The following is a 25,683-nucleotide window of genomic DNA, read 5'->3' on the forward strand; positions in this document are numbered from 1 at the left end:
CTCCTTTGTTCATTATGCTGTAACGGATGGTGCAGACTTTTTGCTAATTGCCACCCCAAGTGTTCTGTGATGCGCAGTGAAGAATAAGACACAATGTGTCCAAATAATATTTGAGTATTTTGCGCCATGGTAAGAGAAGGGGAAATAACGTGTGTGAGCACGTGTCTGCAGTTTACATGAACGGATATTGACAAAGATGAAACAAGTTGGTGTGTGCCTCTATTTATTAGTCTCCATAAGCAATTCACTGAATAAAGCAAATACTGTTACAGCACAACATTATTATTTTCAAAGCAATCTTGGCAACAAGTTATAGCAACAACTTCATAATAAAAAGACAAGGGTTATTTCCATTTCTTGCAATTTTTTTCCACTTTAATTATAAAAGAAACAATTGACTCTTCACCAAGCATTGACATTTAAATAAAATGCCCAGTCCAAATAATGTAATTTTGTCAATAATAAATAATACTATAAAATGTACACAAAAAGGTTGAGAATTCACCATAAGATCAAATATAGAAGGGGTAGGGGGATGCTTGGGACAAGTAGGAGTTGTTGGTGCTGTAGGAAGAAGGGTCTTTTAGCTAAATGTGAGGGTTGGGTTTACAAGTCACAAAAATAGCTGATCAGCTATACATCAACACAACAAAGTTGTTTTTTTGTCTATTTTCTTTTGTACAAAGTGGGGAGTCTTACTAGCGAGCATCATCGTATGCACTGTGGAGTAGTACACAAGCGAGAGTTAAGGCAGCTTTTCTGTTCACGTTTGAAAAGTGACATGAAAAATGTCATGTTTTTTTTGTGTATTTCTACTCTGTCATAAAGATTTTGAATATGAAGTTGTCATTGCATATCTTAGGCTGTTGACCTAGCCTATATAATTTCATTAGATGGGTGCTGAATGTTTTCTTTTATTCTTAATCTCTCCACCATAACATATGCAGATGACTTTAACCAAATACAATTTGCTTTCCACTTCATTCCTGTAAGCATTAGCAAGACTGATGATGCTGACACTGGAGGGTTGAATTGTCTTTTCGGTCACAACGATGAAGGTGATATTAAGGTGTGTGTGTTTTGCCGTTGTGTTCGGGTGAGTAGGTCTATGCGTCAGGGCCACTCAAAGGTATGTGGAAGTGTTAGAAGGGGGCTCTGCTAAAAATAAAAAAATAAATCATAGTTGTATTTTCAGGCCCACACCTGAAACCCCACCTCTTTAAGGAACACCTAGGAGAGGAGAAAGTAATCCTTCTAACCCCCCCCCCCCCCCCCTTAAAAGAGTTAGATGCACTATTGTAAAGTGGTTGTTCCACTGGATATCATAAGGTGAATGCACCAATTTGTAAGTCGCTCTGGATAAGAGCGTCTGCTAAATGACTTAAATGTAAATGTGTTGGCAGCAAAGAATATCTACCCTGACACCTAGTGGCAATTCTAAGCATTACACATGGTTATTTTTCACTGAGATGCACCCAGATAATGACAGCAATGGTCAGATGATATCAATTCAACACGTGCATGCACACAAACCGGCACACACATTTCTGCAGTCAGACAGAAACCCGAACTGTTTCATTGTCTCAGTTTCAACTGTCTCCCACATCTGTCAAGAACCGTAGACACTACACGTGTCCAGTTTCAAGGCTATATTTGTCCAAGTATCTCTGGTTCACATTACATATGGTGGTGAAAGTGAATGAAGAAAAAGTGAATGAAGAAATGGAAATGATTCCTCAGAATTTATGTTTCTTATGTGATCTCTGATTTTGGTTGGAATCATTGAGAATTAGTCTGTACAAAATTGAATTGTTTGAAAATTAATTGCTACTCTTGGAGTGTGCACTATAATGACTGCAAAGGCTAGGTGGCCGAGTCTGGAAATATCAGACACATTCAAAAATATATATAAATAAATAATAATAAGCGAGAGACTGAAATTCAAGGCAATGATTACTGTGACACAGAATCTCAGTCTTGGCACGGGACAGGCAAAGCCTAAATGGCTGACTATCAACACGTGTCAGATTGTGTTGCAGTGCATATATTCAGAGTCAACAGACTCCAATATGAACATGGGCAAACACTACTGTCATCAGGAAGGGAGTCAAGAGAGAGGAGTTAGAACAATACATGGATGGAGAGAGAATGAATATCTAAACTTCATTTTAGTTAGTGTATGTGCGTGTGAAAGAGAGAGTACATCATAGACCTGACACCTCTGTGTGTGTGTAAATGCACACGTGTTTGTGTGTAACTCTCCCATTTTTGTAACAAAACATGCAACCCATAGCTCTGGAGGGTGTGTGACATGACATTTCCCATTGGTGTTCAGTGGAAGAGAAAAAAGGTTCAGACTCAAAGGGAAATGGAGAGATGGAAAAAGAAGTTGGCAAGAAGGTGGAGATTTTGGCAGGAAAAATTGCACATGAAAATCGAAAAAGCTAATTTGATGTTGAAAGAAGTCTATGGGGGAGAAATCGTTTAATCTTTGCACCAAAAGATTTGAAGACATACTAGATATACAAGATAATTGAGCAAACAATTCCTCTATGAAGCCATAGCAAACGTAATGACACCAAAACATAGTAAATAAATAGATGGCAAAAATGTTAGTGTCTACTGGCAGTATAAACTCTGATGAAGCAAAATAAACACTGACAAAATGTTATAATCCAGACAGATTAACACTGGAAAATGACAAAATGTAGAACAGGATGAAGGACAGGGAAGTGAGATGATTCCTCATATCGTAATAAAAGTCCAGGCTGCATCACATCCGGCCGTGATTGGGAGTCCCATAGGGCGCACAATTGGCCCAACGTCGTCCAGGTTTTGCAAGGGTAGGCCGTCATTGTAAATAAGAATTTGTTCTTAACTGACTTGCCTAGTTAAATAAAAGATTAAATAACTGTTTAAAAAAATAGAATGTAAATATGATTATCTATGACAACATGTGTGACTGATTAAAGAATTGTTACATTTATTTCAGTAGTTTGGCTTGACAAATAGTTTGGACCATTGTTTCCAGACAATTATCCAAGAATGACAAGCAAATTTGATTGTAAGAGAGAGTCGGCATCACTTGTCAATGGTAAATCCTAGTGCAGCATTACGACCCTGAACACTAGTGATGAAACAATGCTAATGGGTGTCGTCTCAACTCCTGATTGACACAATCCCTTAGCGGTGTGATGAGCAGCAGTCCTGTTTTTGCTTCCATGATGGAAGTCACTCCATTACCATAACCTTACTGTACACATCAGAGATGTGGCTGAAGATACAGTACATCATTATCATCAATAGCATTAGGATGTGAAAAATGTAAATATATAAATTATGATAAGAATTAGAATTACACATCTGATTCGGTCTGACCAGGGGCTTGCAGAGATGCAAAATGGCCTCCACGATGGCAGAGATTGCACATAGTCCAAAGTTGCCCACCATCCTTTGCTGGTGAGATCGCTACCCTGTTGTCCACAAATCAGTGAGTGAGGATATACTTGAAAATCCTTGTCTTTTATGACCATGAAACTCACTGAAGAGGAGCAGATCAATAGTGCCAAGGTCTCCTTTTATTGTGGAGATATCCCCATTGCTCTATCTACTAGAGAAAGGCTCTGTGGTGGCAGGGGGCCCCTGATATCTTCAGGGATGGAGTGCTACAGTCAGAACACAAGGATTTCACCGCTCCTCTTTTTCCTTCTTATTCCTGAACCCATGAGGCTCAGAAAATGTCTCCTTCTTATTGTTACCTTCCATCATGAGATGTCTCTTTTTGGTTACCAGTTAAAAACAAAAGTCCTGTTACTGTCAATGGTGGGATGGGGGTTGGATGTTAGCATTTTGTACTGCTTGTGATCATGCAAAGGAGGGGGGGGGGTGACTTTAGCCTGAATTTCTTGCCACAAGAAAACTCCCCCTTTCACTGTGGAACAGACTGGCTAAAAATGCTACCTTAGGACTCTTCCAGCGAACATAAAACTGCTGTTAATCCTATTGGGTTAGCATTGTGGCTTCTCCGGTCGGATAGCAGAGATCTGACAGAGCATTTGCTTTGGAAGGGAGACGGGCAGTGTGGGTGGTCTGAGGGTCAAGATTAGGGTTACATGGCTGGTTGGCTGGGAGAGAGGTTTGTGGAGTGGAGGAGCGGATGGTTGAAGGCTAGTGTTGTCAACAGCTTCAAAAGCGTCCCTCATTCTGTTGGGGAAATACTGCCACCTGTCTGAGCTGAAATGTGGAACAAGAAAGAGGATCCAGAATTAGACATATTAGATCAGACAAAGGGAATCCCCATTCTACAGGTCTATTTTTCAACCAAACACATCTCTCGCTCAGATCCAGTTGATTTACTGCTGCATGCTTGACTAAAATAGCATTAGCTTTTTATCAACCCTAACTTCAGAGTATATCTTCCCTGATGCTGGTATATTTCTGTCAGCACCCCTCTCAGATCAGGTCGAAAGCTACAGCAAGGGCAGTAGTGAGAGGGAAACATTGCAATACATCTATGCAGACAAAAAAGGTCAGTTTATGCTTGATGAGGAAGCTTTTCTATATATTTAATCAATATGATCAAACATCAGTGCAATTATATACATCAACATATGCTGCAAAGCAGCACAAACACCCTCCACAGAATTAAATCAGACATCTTAATGTTATGAAGGCCTTTTTGTGTGACATTTACACAAAAAAAGCTGTCATTTCCACACCACCTGTAGTAGGGACAGGTACAGGGCAGAGATTATGAGAGGGGGACCTCTTTGGATCCTCAGTAGGGGGCTCCATGAGACCAACCTTTTCTGCCTCATTTGTTCTGATTGCGTATTCGCAGGCACCTCCTCTTTAACGGCGGCTCCAGCTCTGGGCTCCCTGACGCCAGAGGAGCGCTGATGCTATAGGACACAATGGCTGTCTTGTCGCTGGGCTTTGGCCCGGGCTGGATGACACAGTCAGCCTTGGGCAGCAGCAGTGCATAGGCGTGGTCGTCATCATCGTCCAGATCCATAAGGTCGCTGAAAGCTTCTAGCTTGCCTTCATCAGTCCCCCCCTGTGCTGCCTCGTCACTCGGGCCTCTCTTACCTGGTTCCCACTCCGCCACTGTGCAGCTGTTCTCCTTCAGGGCATCCCGCTCCAGCTCGCAGTTGGCCGGTTCGCCACCTCCTCCTCTCCGACCAGGGTCAGACTGAGGTGTGGGTAGCGTGCTCCTGCCGGGACTGTCTGTGGATTGACTGCTGCCGTTTACTATGACATTAAAGGGGGCAGCGAGGTTGCAGAGCTGGGTCTGTGGGGTGCCAGGGTGGTTTGTGAGCTGGGTGGGGTAGGAGTTTTGGTTTGGCTGGGGGGATGGTGATGTGGCCTGGCAACAAGATAGGGAGTTTGGCTTCAGAGAGACACTAATGGCCTCCCTGACCTCCTGGCTCATGTCCTCTAGGCTGCTGTCCCCCTTCCCAGAGACATCAAGAGAGGATGGTCCAGAGGGTGGGGGGCTGGATGAGTCCCCTTCCGGTTCCACCTTCACCTGGACACTGGGCACCACCCGCTGGATGACTTGCTGCAGCCGCGACCGCTGGCCCAGAGTCAGGTCGATCACTCCCTCGGGGAGAGAGGCTGCGGGGCCACCAGAGAGCGAGAGTCCCAGGGTGGTGGCACTCTCCGGACTCTCAGTCTTCATGGTCAGGTCCACCACGTCAATCCTACTTCTCTCAGAGCCAAAGCGGTCCAGAGTGTAGCCAGGAAAGCCCAAGGAGTGCACCCCACAACTGGAGTTCCCCAACTTCAGTTCCCCTCTGGAGGAACCAGGGTAGAAAGGCTTGGGCTCCATCGGATCAGTGTTCTCCCCCGACGCACTTGGAATGGGGTCGTTGTTGTTGCTGGGGTTGTCCTTGGAGGTCTTGGGGTTGAAGGGGAAGGGTATGGGTATAGGGATGGGCACCGGCAGGGGCACGATGACAGGGTAAGGGACCAGCAGGGTTGGTGGGGGCACCAGGGGGGCGAGGGAAGGTATACTGAAGTTCATCATGTGCGGCATATGCATGGGCCCGTTTGGCATCATGTTGGAGGTGAAAGGAAAACCAGGTATGTGTAGGCCTGGATAGGGTGGCATCATCCCTGGAGGGTTCCCTCCAAGGTTGGGGTTGTTGGAGGGGTGGTGGTGGGGTGAGAACTGGGGCCTGTGCATAGGGCTGGATGGCGGAGCCAGGGTTCTGGGTGGTGGGGGTGGTGGTCCGATGCCAGGGATCATTGGGTTGGACAGAGGGCTGTTGGGGTCTGGGCGGTGGGGAGGTGGGCGGAGGAACGACGGGCGCATCTGCTGCATCATCTGATGCTCCATGAAGAAGGGCAGGGGCACAGGCCCCCGGGGCGTCATCACCATGGGGGGGCTGCCCGAGGGGACTCCCATGGGAGGGTGCAGAGAGGGGTGTGGGGGAGGGGGTAAGGTGGGATTCTCGTGGGGTCTGGGTGTGGAGTTTTTGGTGGACGAGGAAGAAGGAGAGCAGACAGTGCCTGTCTCAGAGGGAGAGGCAGCGGTGGAGCTGGAGGAGCCTGGCACAGAGGTGTTTGCCCCAGGAGAAGGGGCTTTGCGACGTAAGTCACCCAAAGGTGTGCCCCAGGAATCGGGGGTTAAAAGCTGCAACCCAGTGCTGCTCTCTGACTTGCCCTCCACAGGGCCGTGTCCTGGGTTACACAGGCCCCCTGGCAGCGCTGCCTGAGTCTCTTTGTAGAAGATGTCCATCTTGTACTGGTTCAGGCATTTGGCACTGCAGAACTGCAGCCTCCGTTCACCGGCACCAAAGTCCAGGTACTCCTTGGTGTGGCGGATGTGTTTGCACCAGTCACACACCTGTAACACAAAAAAACAAAAACACAAGACCAAAGACATCATCAGGTACAATGCACTACAGACACCACACATAAGCAGTTCAAAAGTCAGAAACATTATACACTGAGTGTACAAAACATTAGGAACACCTGCTCTTTCCATGACAGACTGACCAGGTGACTCTAGGTGAAAGCTATGATCTGTTATTGATGTCACCTGTTAAATCCACTTCAATCAGTGTAGATGATGGGAAGGAGAAAGGTTAACGAAGGATTTTTTAAGCCTTGAGACAATTGAGACATGCATTGCATATTTGTGCCATTCAGATGGTGAATGGGCAGGACAAAAGATTTAAGTGCCTTTGAACGGGGTATGGTAATTTCTCCAGGCGCACCAGTTTGAGTGTGTCAAGAGCTGCAACGCTGCTGGGTTTTCATGCTCAACAGTTTCCTGTGTGTACTGTATCAAGAATGGACCACCACCCAATTGACATTCCGCCAAATTGACGCAACTGTGGGACGCATTGGAGTCAACATGGGCCAGCATCCCTGTGGAACACTTTCGACACCTTGTACTGTAGAGTCCAGCCCCGACTAATTGAGGCTGTTCTGAGGGAAAAGGGGGGTGGAGCTCAATAGTAGAAAGGTGTTTGCCCTTTTGCCATGTTGTTACTCTATAACAGGGATGGGCAACTGGTGGCCAGTGGTGGCCAGTGGGCTCATGCCCCCTTTTGTAGACTTAAAATTCAATACAAAATTGGGGGGGGGCATTGATCATCAGTTATCATATTAAAAATGGCAAACATTTGCCTCCACCCTATGGCAAAATGTGTAGATTTGCTTTTTTTTTTAAAGTTTTAAATCTTCGCTGTCATGAGGGGGGACCAATTAAATGTTTTGCTCGTTAGGTGGGGGGGGAATGGATACGCAGAGTTCAGTTTTGGATCATAATGAAATTACTTGGTCAAATTCTGTTTCGTTACACCAAGTAAATAAAAGTCCATCTGCACTGCACCTGTGCATGTTTGTATCCTCGTTAGGAAAACCCATCTGTATCTTTGTGCAAACCCATCTGTATTTTTGTGCAAACCCATCTGTATTTTTGTGCAAACCCATCTGTATTTTTCTTCCACTGCATAACGCTGCATACTCTACCCAAAATATGATCGAGTGTGTGTGAGTGAGACAGAGATTTTCATAGCAACTTCATACTGCTATGACCCTTGCGGTGCAAATACTGTCCTACACATGGTAACACCTTGATAAATACAATCTGAGGAAAATCCAGCTTTAGACTGGCTTAAGTGAGTGCAAATCTGGATGGGTGTACATAAAGCTTTTAAAAGGACAACACTTTCTCCAGACATGTAATTCCCATTTACACTTGCCATGGGGTTGTCACCTCTTAAACCTCCTCCATAAGGAGGAACCATTCAGATACACATTTAGCCACTGAGCCACGTGTGACAGTGGCCACAGGCACAGCACATAACAGCCTCAAGTAAAAGGCTTTCCCCAAGGTATGATCATGAGTGGGGGTACGTGATTGTGGTGGGTGGGTGAGATGGACAGACTGAGACAATGAACAAGCTGCCAGTAGGGGGCACAGAAGAGAGACTGACAGCTGGGCGGAGTTCTACATGTTCAGTTGGCTGCTGAGCACCACCTAGGAGGGTGCTATAATGCGTCGCTATTCACTACGGATGTGCAACTTTAGTATGAGTGTTTGGGATATTTTCATTACATAAAAAAGCCTCTTTGATTCATGAACTGACAGCATTAAAATATAATTGACAGCATTAAAATGGAATGGGATCATCCAACCCTACCGCGGGGCCATTACACACATTGGGCAGGGCAGGGGAGCAACCTAGCACAACTTTTCAATACTCTGTGGGAATTCAGGATATTTTCTATTGGCTACAAACATTTCCAAAATGCTCAAAAACACTGAACGTCCAATCGTCACGTGGCCGTTCTCATTAGAGTACCTGAAATAATGAACGTGACCCTAGTGAGTGGAAGGCAATGGATGGGCCAGGGAGATGGGGCACACAACTCACTCTGCCAGCACAGAGGGACGTGGCAGCGACTCACTCTGCCAGCACAGAGGGACGTGGCAGCCACTCACTCTGCCAGCTCAGAGGGACGTGGCAGCCACTCACTCTGCCAGCTCAGAGGGACGTGGCAGCCACTCACTCTGCCAGCTCAGAGGGACGTGGCAGCGACTCACTCTGCCAGCTCAGAGGGACGTGGCAGCGACTCACTCTGCCAGCTCAGAGGGACGTGGCAGCGACTCACTCTGCCAGCTCAGAGGGACCTGGCAGCCACTCACTCTGCCAGCTCAGAGGGACCTGGCAGCCACTCACTCTGCCAGCTCAGAGGGACCTGGCAGCCACTCACTCTGCCAGCTCAGAGGGACCTGGCAGCCACTCACTCTGCCAGCTCAGAGGGACCTGGCAGCCACTCACTCTGCCAGCTCAGAGGGACCTGGCAGCCACTCACTCTGCCAGCTCAGAGGGACCTGGCAGCGACTCACTCGAGATAATTAAGGCATTAATCAGCTGTCAGACCCCTCAACGACGTCCATCTATCACACACACCCTAATCCCCTTTGCTGAATGCTAATACGTTGTGGGATGCTACTGGAAGACGACTATGATCCTACGCATTCAATCTTTCAGAGATTCACATATATGCCTGCTGCACTTGAGTCACATGTTGATTAGAACACGCACACAAGCACGCAGACACACACGCACGCCATGACAACTTCAGATTTGGAATGGTCATGAAATCTTCCCAAAATCAACATCAGCTTTGGGAACCCCCATCATTTGGCTTTCACAGTAACGTGGCACTCGTGTGTCATCCTCCTCTGAACCCTGGCCTGTTTCATTGATTTGTTCTTCATTTGTCACTCTAGTAGTTTAAGACCTACTGAAGTATCTACTCAGATCTCTGTTGATAGGCCGCCCTGATTCATTCACTCTCCCCTTTAATCTCTCTTTTCCTTCTCTTCCCCCTGTCTGTCAATTGACAGGTCACGTATGTCAAAGCGATGGACAAATCAGTCAATAACAATCTTGTCCATAATGGAATTTTAATGTTAAACAGAGATCTCCTCCATCAGCAGATGTCAGTCAAACGGCCACTGTGGGAGAGGCTGTCATGATGTAGACATGACAATCAGACCATCTCTGCAATGTTCTGTTATAGTAGCCAGCATTACAGGGTTAGTGTTTCATGTACTGTGTTGGTACTGTTACAGGTGAGTGATCCATAGTCACCTTTCAGCGATCGTTGATATCTGTAGTCTTCTTTTTAAAACTGTCTATTCGATCCCGTGGAACGCAATGAGCCATAGCTAAAAAAAAGGCTGGAAAGTGCTCTGAGAGTTGGGTTCAATGATTGTAAGCCCGGATATTTTAAATTATAAGTGTTGAAATTTTCCTGGGCTAAAAAAGAAGACAGATGGAGAGCACTTAACGAGTTTCTGCACCATGAGTGAAATTTCACTGTGCATTACCCTAATGGAGTTATTTCTCTCTCTCTCTAGTCTCTCCCTCTCCCGCACACAGATGTTTGCAGTTGAATATAATTATGGTCATTTATTTCAACCGTGGCCATCGTAATAGCGGTCGCTCCAGCTCCGTTTAACCATTTGCATTGCTGTAGGTATTTACCTAGCTACCTACCAAGTACACACGGACATCATGGGGCCATTTATTCCTTGATTATCTTTCAAGGACCTGTTACACGATTTCACAGTCTTGTTTCTAGTGCTCTTGAACTGGAATTTACAATTCATAATAATATGGTATGATTAATTAAAGAGTAATTAATAGATCATTATTATGTTGTAACCACTTTGACATGACATTGTTTAAAGTACTTGTAATACTGATTTCTCATTTGTCTAATGAATTTAGTTTTGAAAATCCATCCATCTCGCTAACCGTCTGGTTAAACACTAAGCAAACTGATCAGCAAGGGAACAGAGTATGATACTGTGTGTGATAGTACGCATTGGAGGAACAATATCTGATGGGGAGGACAGTATTATTCTGGACAGTATTATATGGGGACCAGTTTCTGATGGGGGAACAATTTTGATCATGATGAGTTTATGAAGCCTGCAAAAAAAGCATGAGTCTATTCCATCACAAATCACTTAAATTAATGAATTGAACCAGATACAATTCAAATATAAAATGGCCATTATTGTAGAGCTAATATTTACATGCGAATCGTATGTCCAATTCAGTTACTGGATTGAAATGTATTGATGTCACCAAGCCCAAAATGGTAATGATCAAATTAGCAGAAAATTTCCAAAAATTTTCTATGGAGTGAACATAATATCTGAATCTAACACAGTGCAGAATGTAAATGAGAAAATAAAACAATTTGAATGAAAAAAAGTATGTTATTCGCATTAAATCAATAATTTAAAAAAATGCTTTAAAATAATTGACTAACAGCACATTCTCTAAAAACAAACATCTTTACATTATTCAACACATCAAACAGTCATGAATATCAAAATATGCCATTACATTTCTACAGTTAGCCATCAAAAACTTAAACTATCTTAAGTTAAATGTTTTAGTCCTTACAAGCACATCGCTGTTTGTTTTGAAGACAAGCCTGGGCGTATCCTTAGAATAGCTGTGCTGGGGTAATTTCTCACCATGGCCGTCTTCGTCTCTCGCCTGAGGGGAGAAATAACGGCCTCTTTTTATGAACTGACAAAATAAACAGGTGGACAGAAAAGAAAGGAAAACAACATCAAACGTATGAATGGAAAGACACCGACAAAGGTGAAAGGGTGAGCATGCTTTGGGTTGCGGAATCATAAGCAAGTTCTCATTATCATAAATGAAAGCCATGTGGAAAAGTGTGTGTGTGTGTGTGTGTGTGTGTGTGTGTGTGTGTGTGTGTGTAACTATGGTTAAATGTTTACATTGACAGCTGAAGAGATGTTATATTGGCCTTATCATTATGAACTGTGAAAGAGGGGAATTCTAATCTCATTTAACCAGGGAGGCTGGTTAAAATGCTACATTAATCAGATTTAAAGACTTCCATGGAGAAACAATTATTTAACAGTGTCACAAAAATCAAGGTTAAAGGAAACAGGATAAGGGATTTAAAATCCACCAGCACTACTTCGGCACCAGACACCGTGTAGATACACATTGATAATAATTTGAATGTACCCCCCCCCCCCTACACACACACACACACACACACACACACACACACACACACACACACACACACACACACACACACAAACAATTGTGTCATTACCCAGTCTCCATTTTGTGCTGTGACCCTCTGGCCCTGTGCCAATTCATTTACATATAGTGCTAATGAGGTACTGGCACAGTGGATGAGGCATGAGGGGCACACACACACAAACAGAGAGAGTGAGACAGCGAGGGAGAGAGAGAGAGACAGCGAGGGAGAGAGAGTGAGAGACAGAGAGGGAGAGAGAAATTACCCAGCATGAAAGTTCAGTCATACAATGGGGACACCATGTCTTTTACTGTGAATCAGGCCCACCACTGTTGTATGAAGAGACTGAGAGCATGAAGGAAAACAGACTACCTGGAGACAAACTCAGACACAGGCTAAGAAAGTATCTACCCGCCATGGGTTAAAAATTAGTCCTCCAGAGATCTCAAATCACCTTTTGAAACAACTTCCCATCCAAAAATCATTGGTCATCATTTTCTAACCATCAGTTGCTGTTGCAGTGATTATGGGAGATGTCCCACTCTCCACTTTCAAAAGTTACTCTTCCTCAAATTACTTCCTGGCTATTTGACATTTACTTTACGTAAATATTACCACAGTTGGTTCCCCTGAAATATTCAGTAACATGTCTTATTGATGGCCACACCATGTCAGCTAAATACAGTCGCAGTCCGGCTAAAGGGTCCGGTGTAAACATGGCATCACAGTTCCACGCCACTGGTATGTGTGCTCACTGGTGACTCCAATGCCCAGAGGGAGTGGTACAACAGCTGTCACTGTGAAAAGCTCCATCTGGGCATCTGTGCCTGCCCAGGTGTGTGTGCGTTTCACCTGCCAAGAGGTGTTTTACAAAGGATACTGACGGGTATACCCTCACAATTGTACACACACATACCCACAACAAGAAACAGACATTCACGGAGATGTCCCATTGCACAAATCCTCACACACATCTAAGACAAATGCAGCATTTTTCACCCACCTGGGACAACACACATCTTTGCGCCAGCCCCCTCCTTCTGTCCTCTCATTAGATTACCCAGCTAACAGGAAATGTTCCTTGAACATTCTCTTCTTGTTCCCATTTGGTTGTGGGATAACAAGCTTGTTTACGATAGTCAAGTAACTTATGTACTGTAATGCCATTCTAAAAGTGGTCTTCATATCATAGTACAATGTTCCTCGGAAGTCAGTGTTTATTAAGCTGGCTAACAGATAAATAATGAAAATTGCTGATTGTTCCATCCAAGCCGCGATTTGTAAGGATCATCCACCTTTACTCTAGCTGGGCTAGTTAGACTTTCAGAAGGAGAAAGAGCATGATATGACCATCTCAGTGTAATGCAAGTTCAAGCTCCAGTTTCTTTCCTCAAACTCCTCTCAAAGTCACCCTTTCCCTTTTTTTGTATTAAATTGCTGTCAGCTATGAAATAATCACCTCCCTCACTAGGCTCTCCTGCTGCGACAAGGGGGCCTAGACTGAGTCACAATGCTGACAGTTTACACACACACCTCTATTATTCAGTGTGTCTTCTTTGACACTGGATCCAGAAGCTAAAATAAATTGCAGTGTGTCAGAGCAGTGCAGGCAACCGCTAGCCGGTGTGTAAAGATTTGTGTCTGTTTGAAGTGATGTGACAATACTGTGGTGACGTAAAGAAGCACTCTGCCCCCTCTTGCCTGGAGGGACCTCAGAGACAAAGACACAAAGTCTCTTGAGGTGTATGGAAAGATTCCTGAGCCATGAAAAAAAGAGGCGTATTGCAGCGGAAATGAGATGTAAAATACAAGCTAGGGTCTCTTCACTTGGACTTTACCCTCCCTCTCTAGTGCTTTTACATGATGTGAGAGTGTGTGTGTGTGTGTGTGTGTGTGTGTGTGTGTGTGTGTGTGTGTGTGTGTGTGTGTGTGTGTGTGTGTGTGTGTGTGTGTGTGTGTGTGTGTGTGTGTAAAACATTTTTCACAACATCAGTTTTATTATTCTGTATTTCTTGAACGTCTATGTGAAATAAACCAGACTAGTCATTAGCTGAACTCAAAACTGGATCAAAACTCTTCTACCCCAAGCCACCCTATCATATGTCTAAATGTTGGTATTATTCCTGGTGCACTGGATGGATGGTGTTGTGCAGTGGCAATGGTAGAAACTGAATCCTCCCCACCCTCTCGCCATAAGAGGAGATTGGGTTACGCGGACGAGGCATCTGTAGATATTTAGCGAAACTCAATGCGTCTCCACTGCCCACCCCTTTGCCATCCTACTCGCTATGTCCTAGCTCCCCTTTCAGACACACACAGACACAAGACACATTTTCAGCCATGCAATTTTTTGTTGTTGGAAAAACTGGAGGGTTTGTTGTTGTGGCCAACCTTGTGGGTGCATGAAAAAAGAAACGTGGATATCACTTACACAAATGGCCTGCATGAATGTGAGAGTGTGAGAAATAATATAGAATCTGCACCTCCTCAGCAGACAAGGACTTTCTGTGCTCTAGCCATGTCTGTTTTCCTAATGTGGGAATTCTTGTCCCTGGATAACACTTCACTTTGTTCCTTACTCACTGAAATACAATATCTCTTCTGTTGTGCTTTTGTTTATATATACATACATAAAGCAATTATAGTGAGTAAGGAACTTAGATTTTAGAGTGAACTATCACTTTAAGACTAGCAATGCTTAGCAAACGTGTGAAGAAGCACAGCAGGCACAAGGCAACTCATGCTGTGAAAATAGATAGTTTGAACCGGGAAAAAATGGGTTCGCGTATCTTGAAAAAATTAACATACATATGTGTACTTCCATTTCAACAGCTAGTAGCATACAGAGCTATGCTAAGTGATTATGCTTGGGTGAGACATGTCCTTTAGACAAACAAGGGAAAAGAATAAAGACATATCATACTTACCCTGTAATTCCTTAAATATCCAAGCTTAGGTAGGTATAAGAAAGAAAGCAGAATGTTTAACTTCAGGAATCAGGACAAACACTATTTAACTTAATGACTGTCTGCATTGGAACCAATGCATGTTTGAAAGTAAACTGATCTGCATAGGCCATGAGGGTTTAAATTACTGAAACTGTGTTTCTGGATATCCAATGATGAAACCACAGGCCAAGGCTGGATATTGGTTTCATGTTAATCTACTACAATGGGTACTCAGAAGCGAAAGGTCAAAACTCAGGAGTGAAATATCCAAAGAACCTAAACTTGTGGGCACCTTACCCAGCCAACTAGTGGAAATACTGTACAAAGCTGAAAGTTGGTCACTACAATTCCTAAGGTTTGACAAGTGTCTTACAGCGTCTTAATCTGAGATATCAGGAAGAGTGGATGTAGGGAGGAAGTGATGTATGTAAGTACACATGTATTTATCACATGGTCTTGTGTGCACTTTCATAATTGGTTAAGTAATAAGGCAGGAGTGTTGAGAAGGAGCTTACCTTGTTTCTCTTGAAGTATGCTCTGCGGCAGGCGGCAAAGCACTTCTCACTGCAGAAGCTCTTTAGCTCAGTGCCCATGTTGAGGGAGTAGCGTTTGACGCCAACCTTCTGACACCATGCGCACATGATCTGGACGTTAGACACATCCTCGTCTGGGGGACCACAAACACATGATATGGACGTTAGACACATCCTCGTTTGGGGAACCACAAACACATGATCTGGACGTTAGACACATCCTCGTCCGGGGAACCACAAACACATGATCTTGACGTTAGACACATCCTCGTCCGGGGGACCACACACACATGATCTGGACGTTAGACACATCCTCATCTGGGGGACCACAAACACATGATCTGGACATTAGACACATCCTCATCTGGGGGACCACAAACACATGATCTGGACATTAGACACATCCTCATCTGGGGGACCACAAACACATGATCTGGACATTAGACACATCCTCATCTGGGGGACCACAAACACATGATCTGGACATTAGACACATCCTCATCTGGGGGACCACAAACACATGATCTGGACATTAGACACATCCTCATCTGGGGGACCACAAACACATGATCTGGACGTTAGACACATCCTCGTCTGGGGGACCACAAACACATGATCTGGAACACCCCAGACAAATTTGCTGGAACTGGGACAAAGCATAATGATAGTCCAACCGTTGGCCCCTACCCCATCAACTCCGCCTCCTCCCCCCTTCCCCAACAATCTGACAGTCACCTGTCAAATCTCATCATGTGAATGATCCCACCAACAATGCATCCTGACCGTATTCCCCTTCCAGGCAAAATAGGACAGTGCTTCCTACTCCAAGTTTTTTTTGCTGCAGTCATGAAGGCAGTACGAGACATTCTAACCAGACAGAGATACCCGAAGGAATGTCTGTGGACAGAAATTGGTTTGCCGATTTTACGAAAATGTTTTAGCTGAAGTTTACCTAATTAAATTGCAGAGGGCTTCATTGGAAATTCATTAGAAAATGGAAACTAAACACTATTCAACCCTCCATGACATCAAATGGGTCTGTCATCTTAACAACGGCTGCTGGGTAATTGCCATTGGTTTTTAGCCGCTTAGTGTAGTACTATGTGGAGAGAGTTCTTCCTGTGAGACTTCCAATAACTTACAATTACCACATTATGACTATGTGTGTGCAAAGGTGAAAAACAATGTGGCCATTAGTGTTTCACCTTCGCTCACCCTTTTATCACACCGTGGTGGGTACTGGAAAGGCTTTTTCCCTCTTGTTAAGCTTAATGGATCTATAGTGCAAATCCTTTTCAAAGTAAAGACTAATTATCAATTAAGGGGAATAGCTCCCAGGAGGCCCAAAGTTAGCACCATGGCCACAGCATGCATATTATATGCTCCTTTATGCATGGTTAATCTTTTCCAGTGAAAAAGATAGATTCCTGGGGAAGATCATTTATGTTAAATCTATGTTAAAAAGTCCCATGGCAACCTTGCAGTATTTAAATAAAATGTACGGCATCAACACACAAGTTGAAGTGTTCATTTGGAAGTATCTCATTATTTCATACAAAAAGGTCACTTGAGGTGGTTTGTTTGCATTCAGATTTTTCTGGCCTTCTTCTCATCTCTCGTTATGCGTTCTCTCAAACAGCTCACGTCTGCTGGGAGAGAGCCTGGTACTGTAATTATGCAGCGCCCATATTAAATACCTCCATCATCCAGTGTACCTGCACCTCAAAGGACCCTCTGTTGCTCTAGCAGGGCATATGAATAATTCAAAAGGGGTACAAGTCGGGTGTTGAGCTGTTAGAAAGGGACTATACCATCTGTTTTTCCCGCTGTGCATTGCGAGGTTGTGCGAAGCTGTGGGTACTCCTCTAGAGTGATGCCAAGTCACTCTCCTCTCCCTATGCAGGCTGATGAGCCTCTGGAGTCTCATGGCACACTTGTGGTTCAATGAAGACCTCTGTCTGGCCAGCAGGCCATGTACATTTCCACTGAGAGTTGACTGGGTGATACTGACACTTAAACAGCTGGAGGGGAAGCAGGTTTGTTTGTGCAAGTCTTTATGGAATGTGGGCCCTCATCAAGTGATTGTAAAACTGACCATGGATTTGAGCACGGAAATGGAAGTGATTTGTTAAATTTGTATAACACCGTTTTGTATATTTTGTACCAGATTGTTGGACACATTCAATTGGTCCTTAAAGTGCAAGCTTAAACACATGTCTTATTTTTAGGTGTGCGTGTGAGAGGTGTTTTACCTGCTGGTGGCTTGATCATGGAGGGTGGGATCAGTGGGACTATGATCGGCATGTTCCCATGCTCCCTGGTGCTTGGTGTGGAGGTGGATGGGGTGGTGGAGGACTCTGTCACTCCGTTCCTCGATGTTGATGTAGAGTGGGAGCTATTGACTTGGTTATGGGAGACATCGCTGTTCTCCCCCGATCCTCCTGGGATTTTTGGCAAAGAGTTTTCTGAGGGAGACAAAAGTCAGTGCGTTGGTCTTTCTTGACTTATTGTATGTAAAGCAATGGAAAAGGACATCATTGTTCACTGCAGCAGTACAGCTCTGGAAGATCTGCAGAATAGTTTGTTTCAAACTATAAACATTGTTTTGGTGTGTACATGAATCCAAACAAATATGCTTTTAACGCAAGATGGGTATCCTTTTTGTTACCCTGGAAACCAGGTTAGCAGCTTTGATTGGATAAGGCCCTATGTTTGTTCAATTACTGTCACGCCCTGCCCTTAGTTATCTTTGTTTTTCTTTATTATTTTAGTTAGGTCAGGGTGTGACATGGGGGATGTTTGTGTGTTTTTGTCTGGTATAGGGTGTTTGTATTGTCTAGGGGGTGTTTGTAGAGTTCATGGGGTTGTGTTCAGTGTAGGTGTTTATGTAAGTCGATGGTTGCCTAGATTGGTTCTCAATTAGAGACAGCTGTCTATCGTTGTCTCTGATTGGGAGCCATATTTAGGCAGCCATAGTCATTAGGTAGGTTGTGGGTAATTGTCTATGTGTAAGTTGCCAGTGTCTGCACTTATTTGTTTGTATAGCTTCTCGGTTTGTTGTTTAGTTTGTTTTAGTGTTATTCGTCTTTCTTAAATAAATACATGATGTATTTATATCACGCTGCGCCTTGGTCCTCTCTTTCACCCGAAGACGATCGTGACAATTACTGACGTGAATCTCTCAAATTTTATCCAGCATTACAATCAGGAGTCACCATGTAGAGATTCCAGAAACACCTGTCTAATCATCAATAGAAAAGCAAAGTGCAGTTTCCTGCTGAAAACAACTACACCATAATGACTGGATGAAACATCTAGAACAGGTTTTAATCTGGATAGCCTGACTGAATTGCCTCATCAATCCTGGTGAACTACTGCCAACCCACTGGAACAAACTGGTTGAATCAATGTTGTTTCCATGTCATTTCAACCCCCCCAAAAGTATGTGATGACATTGAATCAACGTGGAAAGCTTGGATTTGGAAAAAGTAATCTGCGTAAGGGAATTTTGTATTTTTTTTTCACCCAACTTTCACCTAAATCCAATGACATTTCACATTGAATTCACGTTAGTTGACAACTCAACCAAATGTAAATCAAAACTAGACCTTGAAAATATATCTTTAACCAGTGGGAAGTTGCAGCAGTATCTTCCTCAGCCTTTTCATCACAACATCACTTGTATTACCACTTGTGAAACTTTCATTTTTTTGCCTCTTCAAAGAAACAACTGCAATGTCCAGATAATAAAATATTTATCTCCATGGTTATGCTCACCTTTCAGGACAGAGATGTGTTGTACCTCTCCATCTGGGTAGTTCCGTATGTCGATGTTGTCCTGGTCTCTCAGGTCTACCTTGTCATAGCCGTACCAGCCCAGCAGCTCGTTCATAGTGTTCTCTGCAAAACTCTGCAAGACAAGAGACACCATATTGGCCATTAGGATTAACAAGCATGAACCCTGTTTCACTATTACGTCACAGTGTTATGAGGGGGGCAATAAGGGATAAAAGGGTTTGGTAGCATATGATTATATGAAAATGGCTTTCCCCCCCAAAACACACAATAAAGGAAATGCAGTATTATATGTTTGCTATATGAAACCAAGCTGCATGTTTTTTTTAAATGGGTCTGCCCCATTTCCTGAACCATAATGCAATAATGTATAATATGTTCACAGCAGCAAATATTCACTAGTGGCAGAACCCTTACCAGAGATATGTGCACACGTATCAGGACAACTTGACAGTTGACTTATCCCAGACTGGTTTGATCAAGGCCTCAATTAATTATGTTTTTACCAGCACATAATCTAAGTTTTCTTTCATAGCTTCTTACAGTTGATTTCCAAAAGCACAAATAGTCTATACTGATCACATTACAAAAATTCCACATTGTCTTATACAGAATTCCCAACCCATCAAACCACGAGAACTACCACAGATGTATTTTTACTGGACTTCCACTGCAAATCAACACAAGCAGTAACATCCAACCAACCCCACCTCACCTCCTCACATGTAAGGAGCACAATAATGTTCTTCTAATGAGAAAAAACTATCAGCCTATCATTCAGTAAACCTGAAAATCTCAGTAGCAGCAGAATCGTATGTAGAGAGAGTTTGGTCATCTTTAGAGGTGCTACTGTATGTTCATGTTGTAATTCTAACAGTTCAATTAGCTATCTGTGTTTAAAATTCACAAGATTATATGCTATTAGTGAATGTTAGGCAGTAAAGGAAACATTAACATGGCTGCCATAGAATTATGTGATGTTATGTAAATGGAATAAATACAGATGTTTGGCTGAAATCTCTCTATATATGGCTCAGAGTAGCACTATTGTCTCGCACGGACAAAGGGGCTCACCATGGAGTAGGGTGGGTTGCCATGGAGATCACCCGCCTTGCCTGCCCATGGGCGGGCCCGCTCAGCCCGAACCTGATGAGACATTAGTCATTTCATTACATTCTGGCATTGAACTGTCAATCAAATAGTACTCAATCAATCATTTAATTGTCAATTACGGGCTGCCCTGTCAATACCATTGTATCGGGGAAGTCATTTCATTACATGAAAGCATAATCAACATTAGTTATAACATCAGCTCTGAATCAAAAACTGCATGAGATACAAGTACAATTCAGAAACAGAAAAGGCAATGTTTAAGAAACACAAACACTGATATACTTCTATCTTAAACCAAGAACAGACTGAAACAATACTAGGCTACCTGTTACACTGCTGTTCATGTACTGTATACATAATTTATACAACGTTTAGAGTCACAACTATTGTCTAGGGTGGATTCTGCCGCACTGCTTCATTCAACAACTGCTGGGGTTTTGACATGTTACAGAAGAGCATTGACTCAGTCAGTAAGTGCTTGCTTGACTCAGATGTGACTGCATCACATTACTAAAACAAAATGAAAAGGTGTGAAGCCAGCAACAGTCATCTGTCTCTCTCTATCTTCAAGAACGTTTGCCCTCGTCTTTGCTCCCTGTTCCCTCTGTCACCCTGCCACTTCCAGAAAGAGGGAGTGGTAAAGAGAGTGGAACCTAATCTGTATGGCAGGTCATGAAAGCAGCACACAGGCTTGACTCAGGGTGAGGTGGGAGGCAGTGCTATGGTGCAGTCTGGGAGCAGAGTGTCAACTGTCCACTGCAGATGTGCAAACTCTCTGGACTGGACTCAATCTCCTCTATGGCTAACCAATTTATAATTGATAGACCCACAGTGTGTGTAGGCTTTTGTTTCAGCCCAAGACTTTTACACCCGATTCAACGAATCATCAACAGAGATCAAAAGTGACCAATGTATGAGCAAACTCTATTGATACAAAATACCACCATTCAAACCTAATATCAGCTCTGCAAAACACCAACTTGCTGCCACTGTTCAACCCTGGAACAGTCTAAACTTTAGCAGTTTAGAATAATTATATTATTTTGATAGATTAAATCAAAAGCAGTAGTTCCCTTATTTCCTTCAGTTAGCAAGAGGTGCTGCTGGTAAGGGTGAGCAGTGGGAATCCGATACCTTGTGTGCAGAAACCAGAGTAGGTCACAGTACACCATGATAAAATTCCCTAATCCGCATGCCAAGTTTCCTTGAGTGGGCCCTCCTTCAGACTCTCCTGGCCCACACTTTCCATTCCCTTGTTCACGCTCTCCTCTCTATCCCACTGCTCCGCTTCCATTTCCTCTACCTTCCTTGACATCTGATCCTGTGCAGACGCTCAGGTTTCAGTTTTTACAGCTTAGGCAGCCAATTGCTGTATACATTCCTTTCTCCCCTGCTCCACTATCCTCTATCCCACCAAGTACAGCCCCCCTCTCCTCGATTACTTACTGTGGCTTATTTTACCATGGTGCACATTAAAGCGGCACAAGATGAAGGAAACACTGTCAGACTGTTTGGTTTTTCTGAGGTATGATCTCTCACAAGGGCACATTGTGTGGTGGGTTTTTGACTGCTTTTTAGACAGACAAGAGAGAAGGGAGAAAATAAATAAATAAAAGTATCAAACGGTTTAAAGTAGCAAACAGGCCTTCAGTCTCTGGTTTAGGGAGAGCGTTATACTGTAGCATGTTTGGCAGAGAATGTTGAAGATAGTGATTTTTGAGATAAATACTGTATCTTAATCTGAACATTAAACTAGGGCTACTTGGTCATCTGTATCCGCTAGGCTTATTGGTCTTTGTTCAAGAAGTAACAATTTTGTCATACTGACATAAATGGCATACCTACATAATAAATCAGTGTTCATCAAATCCATGAACACATTCAGGGACAGATTTGATTTAGTACCAGGTGCAGAGTTTGAACCTTGTTTTTCTAGGGGGAAATTACTGCATCTCAGACAAATAAAGTCAATTGTAATTGTGTGCCCATATGAGTCTTGTTTTAGAACAGTTTGTTGACACTACAGCACATTCTATGGCTACAACCTGTTTATGAACGCTACTAGTCTCTAATACTATTACCGGCCTCCTTCATAATCACTTATCTGGATAGGCTGACATAGAACTTGAACTCACAGAAGTCATTGAAAGATATACATTGTGTTTAATGTAGAAGAAAGCACCTGTATGCCTGGGTGTATACAGTTGAAGTCGGAAGTTTACATACACTTAGGATGGAGTCATTAAAACTCATTTTTCAACCGCTTCACAAATTTCTTGTTAACAAACTATAATTTTGGCAAGTCGGTTAGGACATCTACTTTGTGCATGCCACAAGTCATTTTTCCAACAATTGTTTGCAGACAGATTATTTCACTTAAAATGCACTGTATCACAATTTCAGTGGGTCAAAAGTTTACGTTGACTGTGCCTTTAAACAGCTTGGAAAATTCCAGAAAATGATGTCATGGCTTTAGAAGCTTCATTTAAGTCAATTAGAGGTTTACCTGTGGATGTATTTCAAGGCATACCTTCAAACTCAGTGCCTCTTTGCTTGATATCATGGGAAAATCAAAAGAAATCAGCCAAGACCTCAGAAAAAAAATGGTAGACCTCCACAAGTCTGGTTCATCCTCGGGAGCAATTTCCAAACGCCTGAAGGTACCACGTTCATCTGTACAAACAATAGTAAGCAAGTATAAACACCATGGAACCACGCAGCCGTCATACCGCTCAGGAAGGAGATGCGTTCTGTCTCCTAGAGATGAACCTACTTTCTTAGAGATGAACCTACTTTGGTGCGAAAAGGGCAAATCAATCCCAGAAAAAGAGCAAAGGACCATGTGAAGATGCTGGAGGAAACCGGTACAAAAGTATCTATATCCACAGTAAAACGAGTCCTATATCAACATAACCTGAAAGGCCGCTCAGCAAGGAAAAAGCCACCGCTCCAAAACTGCCAGAAAAAATCCAGACTACAGTTTGCAACTGCACATGGAGACAAAGAGTGTACTTTTTGGAGAAATGTCCTCTGGTCTGATGAAAAAATATATATATGTTTGGCTGAAATGACCATCGTTATGTTTGGAGGAAAAAGGGGGAGGCTTGCAAGCCAAAGAACACCATACCAACCGTGAAGCACGGGGGTGGCAGCATCATGTTGTGGTGATGCTTTGCTGCAGGAGGGACAGGTGCACTTCACAAAATAGATCATCATGAGGAAGGAAAATTATGTGGATATATTGAAGCAACATCTCAAGACATCAGTCAGGAAGTTAAAGCTTGGTCGCAAATGGGTCTTCCAAATGGCAATGACTCCAAGCATACTTCCAAAGTTGTGGCAAAATAGCTTAAGGACAACAAAGTCAAGGTATTGGAGTGGCCATCACAAAGCCCTGACCTCAATCCTATAGAAAATTTGTGGGCAGAACTGAAAAAGCATGTGTGAGCAAGGAGGCCTAAACACCTGACTCCGTTACACCACCTCTGTCAGGAGGAATGGTCCAAAATTCACCCAACTTATTATGGGAAGCTTGTGGAAGGCTACCTGAAATGTTTGACCCAAGTTATACAATTTAAAGGCAATGCAACCAAATACTAATTGAGTGTATGTAAATTTCTGACTCACCTGGAATGTGATGAAAGAAATGAAAGCTGAAATAAATCTCTACTATTATTTCACATTCTTAAAATAAAGTGGTGATCCTAACTGACCTAAGACAGGGAATCTTTACTCGGATTAAATGTCAGGAATTGTGAAAAACTGAGTTTAAATGTATTTGGCTAAGGTGTATGTAAACTTCCGACTTCAACTGTAGCAGCACCTCTGACTTTTGCTGTGTCTGGCTGCCAACAGATCTAAAGCTGTGTTCTTCAATGTTGAAGATGAATCATATTGGTTGTACAGGAGACATCCAGGATGCTCTACATATGGTGATAATTATAGATGTGTAACCTTCCACATTTTAAACTAAGCTCATTAACAAGGAGATGGAGCAGAAGATTTGGCAGCTTCAGAGAATGAAAATAACGATTGAGTCATTTTCCCAACAGTGCAGAAAACTTTTGTCTGTCTGTCTGACACATAATTTGATTGATGGAGACAACGAAACAAAATTACATACACAGAATACCATTATGTGCTAGTCAAAATAATTCCCAATTCAAATGCTTTTTTGTCCATAGTATAGCCTGTGTTCTTTCAATTTTAAATAACTGCTGTTTATCTTTATTTTGCACATGCAACTGCCTACAGATATGCCACTCATTTTTAACAAATGCAAATAAACCAATAAATAAATGGCATGCATTAGGGCCGAATGTAGCACACACGAGACCAATGTCCCGAAGGTGCAATATCTGTCCCCTTTATGGGTCCCAATGCAATGATTAATAAAACGTAAAAATGCAAATATTTAGCATTCCTCAAGAGAAAATTTTTTTTTCTTTGAAACCCAAAGCCAGTACACACACCTCTTGGACGAGAAGAGACATGATGCACACGGTGTTAGGCTTTCCTGACTATATTTGTTCATAATTCCTCTGAATGAATACATCAAAATAAAAACCAAGCTCTAATAACAGGACCATATCTGACTTTGCTCGGGTAATTATTCTGTATTGGGAATTATTTTTCTCAACTCAGGCATATAATGTGTACAAACAGTGAACATATGATGAAACCCCGAGACAAAGCAACGATATCGTTATGTTCCCTGCATGTCATACCCTCTTTTCTCCACAATTTATTCCAACACAGCTGGAAAATCTATTTCTCTCTGCAAAGTATTTATATTAATACATGACATGCATGGTTGTACCATCGGGTACGCCGTTACGCTTATACAGAACAGCATAACGCACGATAAACAATGGGCTCTTATCCGGGACATGTAGACACATCTGGAGTACACGTGTCGGGTCGTCCACAGGAGGACCATACACATCGTTTGGCTTACGTTAAGAATTTGAATTAAGTTTATTTCCTTTCATATATCTAAATAGTCTCCCACGCGTTTTTATTTTAATTGCGTCGCCTACGGTCAGTGTTGTTTCAGTGGGAGCAGAGGTAGTAATAGTAATAGTGGCACTGTTGACGCCTTGACTGATGCACTGGATTTTCCATTTAGCTTACTCCAATGAAATCATCTAAAGAAAACTCCACAAATGACAATAAATGGGGTCCTAATTATCGATAATATGTTTCCCCATTCATTGACAAAA

At 43.1% G+C, this 25,683-nt stretch overlaps 1 protein-coding gene across 6 annotated transcripts in view; it reads right to left on the bottom strand.

Annotated features, from left to right (window-relative positions):
• Nucleotides 1-206: 206 nt before the first annotated feature.
• LOC139563849 (sine oculis-binding protein homolog A-like) overlaps nt 207-25,683 on the bottom strand; it is a 71,363-nt gene continuing 45,886 nt past the window's right edge. For 2 of the 6 annotated variants that reach the window (XM_071382794.1, XM_071382793.1), the window contains exons 2-9: nt 20,423-20,494; nt 19,331-19,463; nt 17,806-18,018; nt 15,536-15,687; nt 15,000-15,023; nt 11,448-11,543; nt 4,804-6,850; nt 207-4,233 (exon numbers count right to left, since the gene is read on the bottom strand). In XM_071382794.1, coding sequence (XP_071238895.1) covers nt 4,814-6,850; nt 11,448-11,543; nt 15,000-15,023; nt 15,536-15,687; nt 17,806-18,018; nt 19,331-19,463; nt 20,423-20,494 — 2,727 coding nt within the window. In that variant the 3' untranslated portion in view covers nt 207-4,233; nt 4,804-4,813. The remainder of the gene's footprint in view (nt 4,234-4,803; nt 6,851-11,447; nt 11,544-14,999; nt 15,024-15,535; nt 15,688-17,805; nt 18,019-19,330; nt 19,464-20,422; nt 20,495-25,683) is intronic. The other 4 variants (XM_071382798.1, XM_071382795.1, XM_071382796.1 and 1 more) reach the window with 4 other exon arrangements.

The sequence above is a fragment of the Salvelinus alpinus genome, chromosome 34 (assembly GCF_045679555.1).
Source record: "Salvelinus alpinus chromosome 34, SLU_Salpinus.1, whole genome shotgun sequence".
Lineage (NCBI taxonomy): Eukaryota > Metazoa > Chordata > Actinopteri > Salmoniformes > Salmonidae > Salvelinus > Salvelinus alpinus.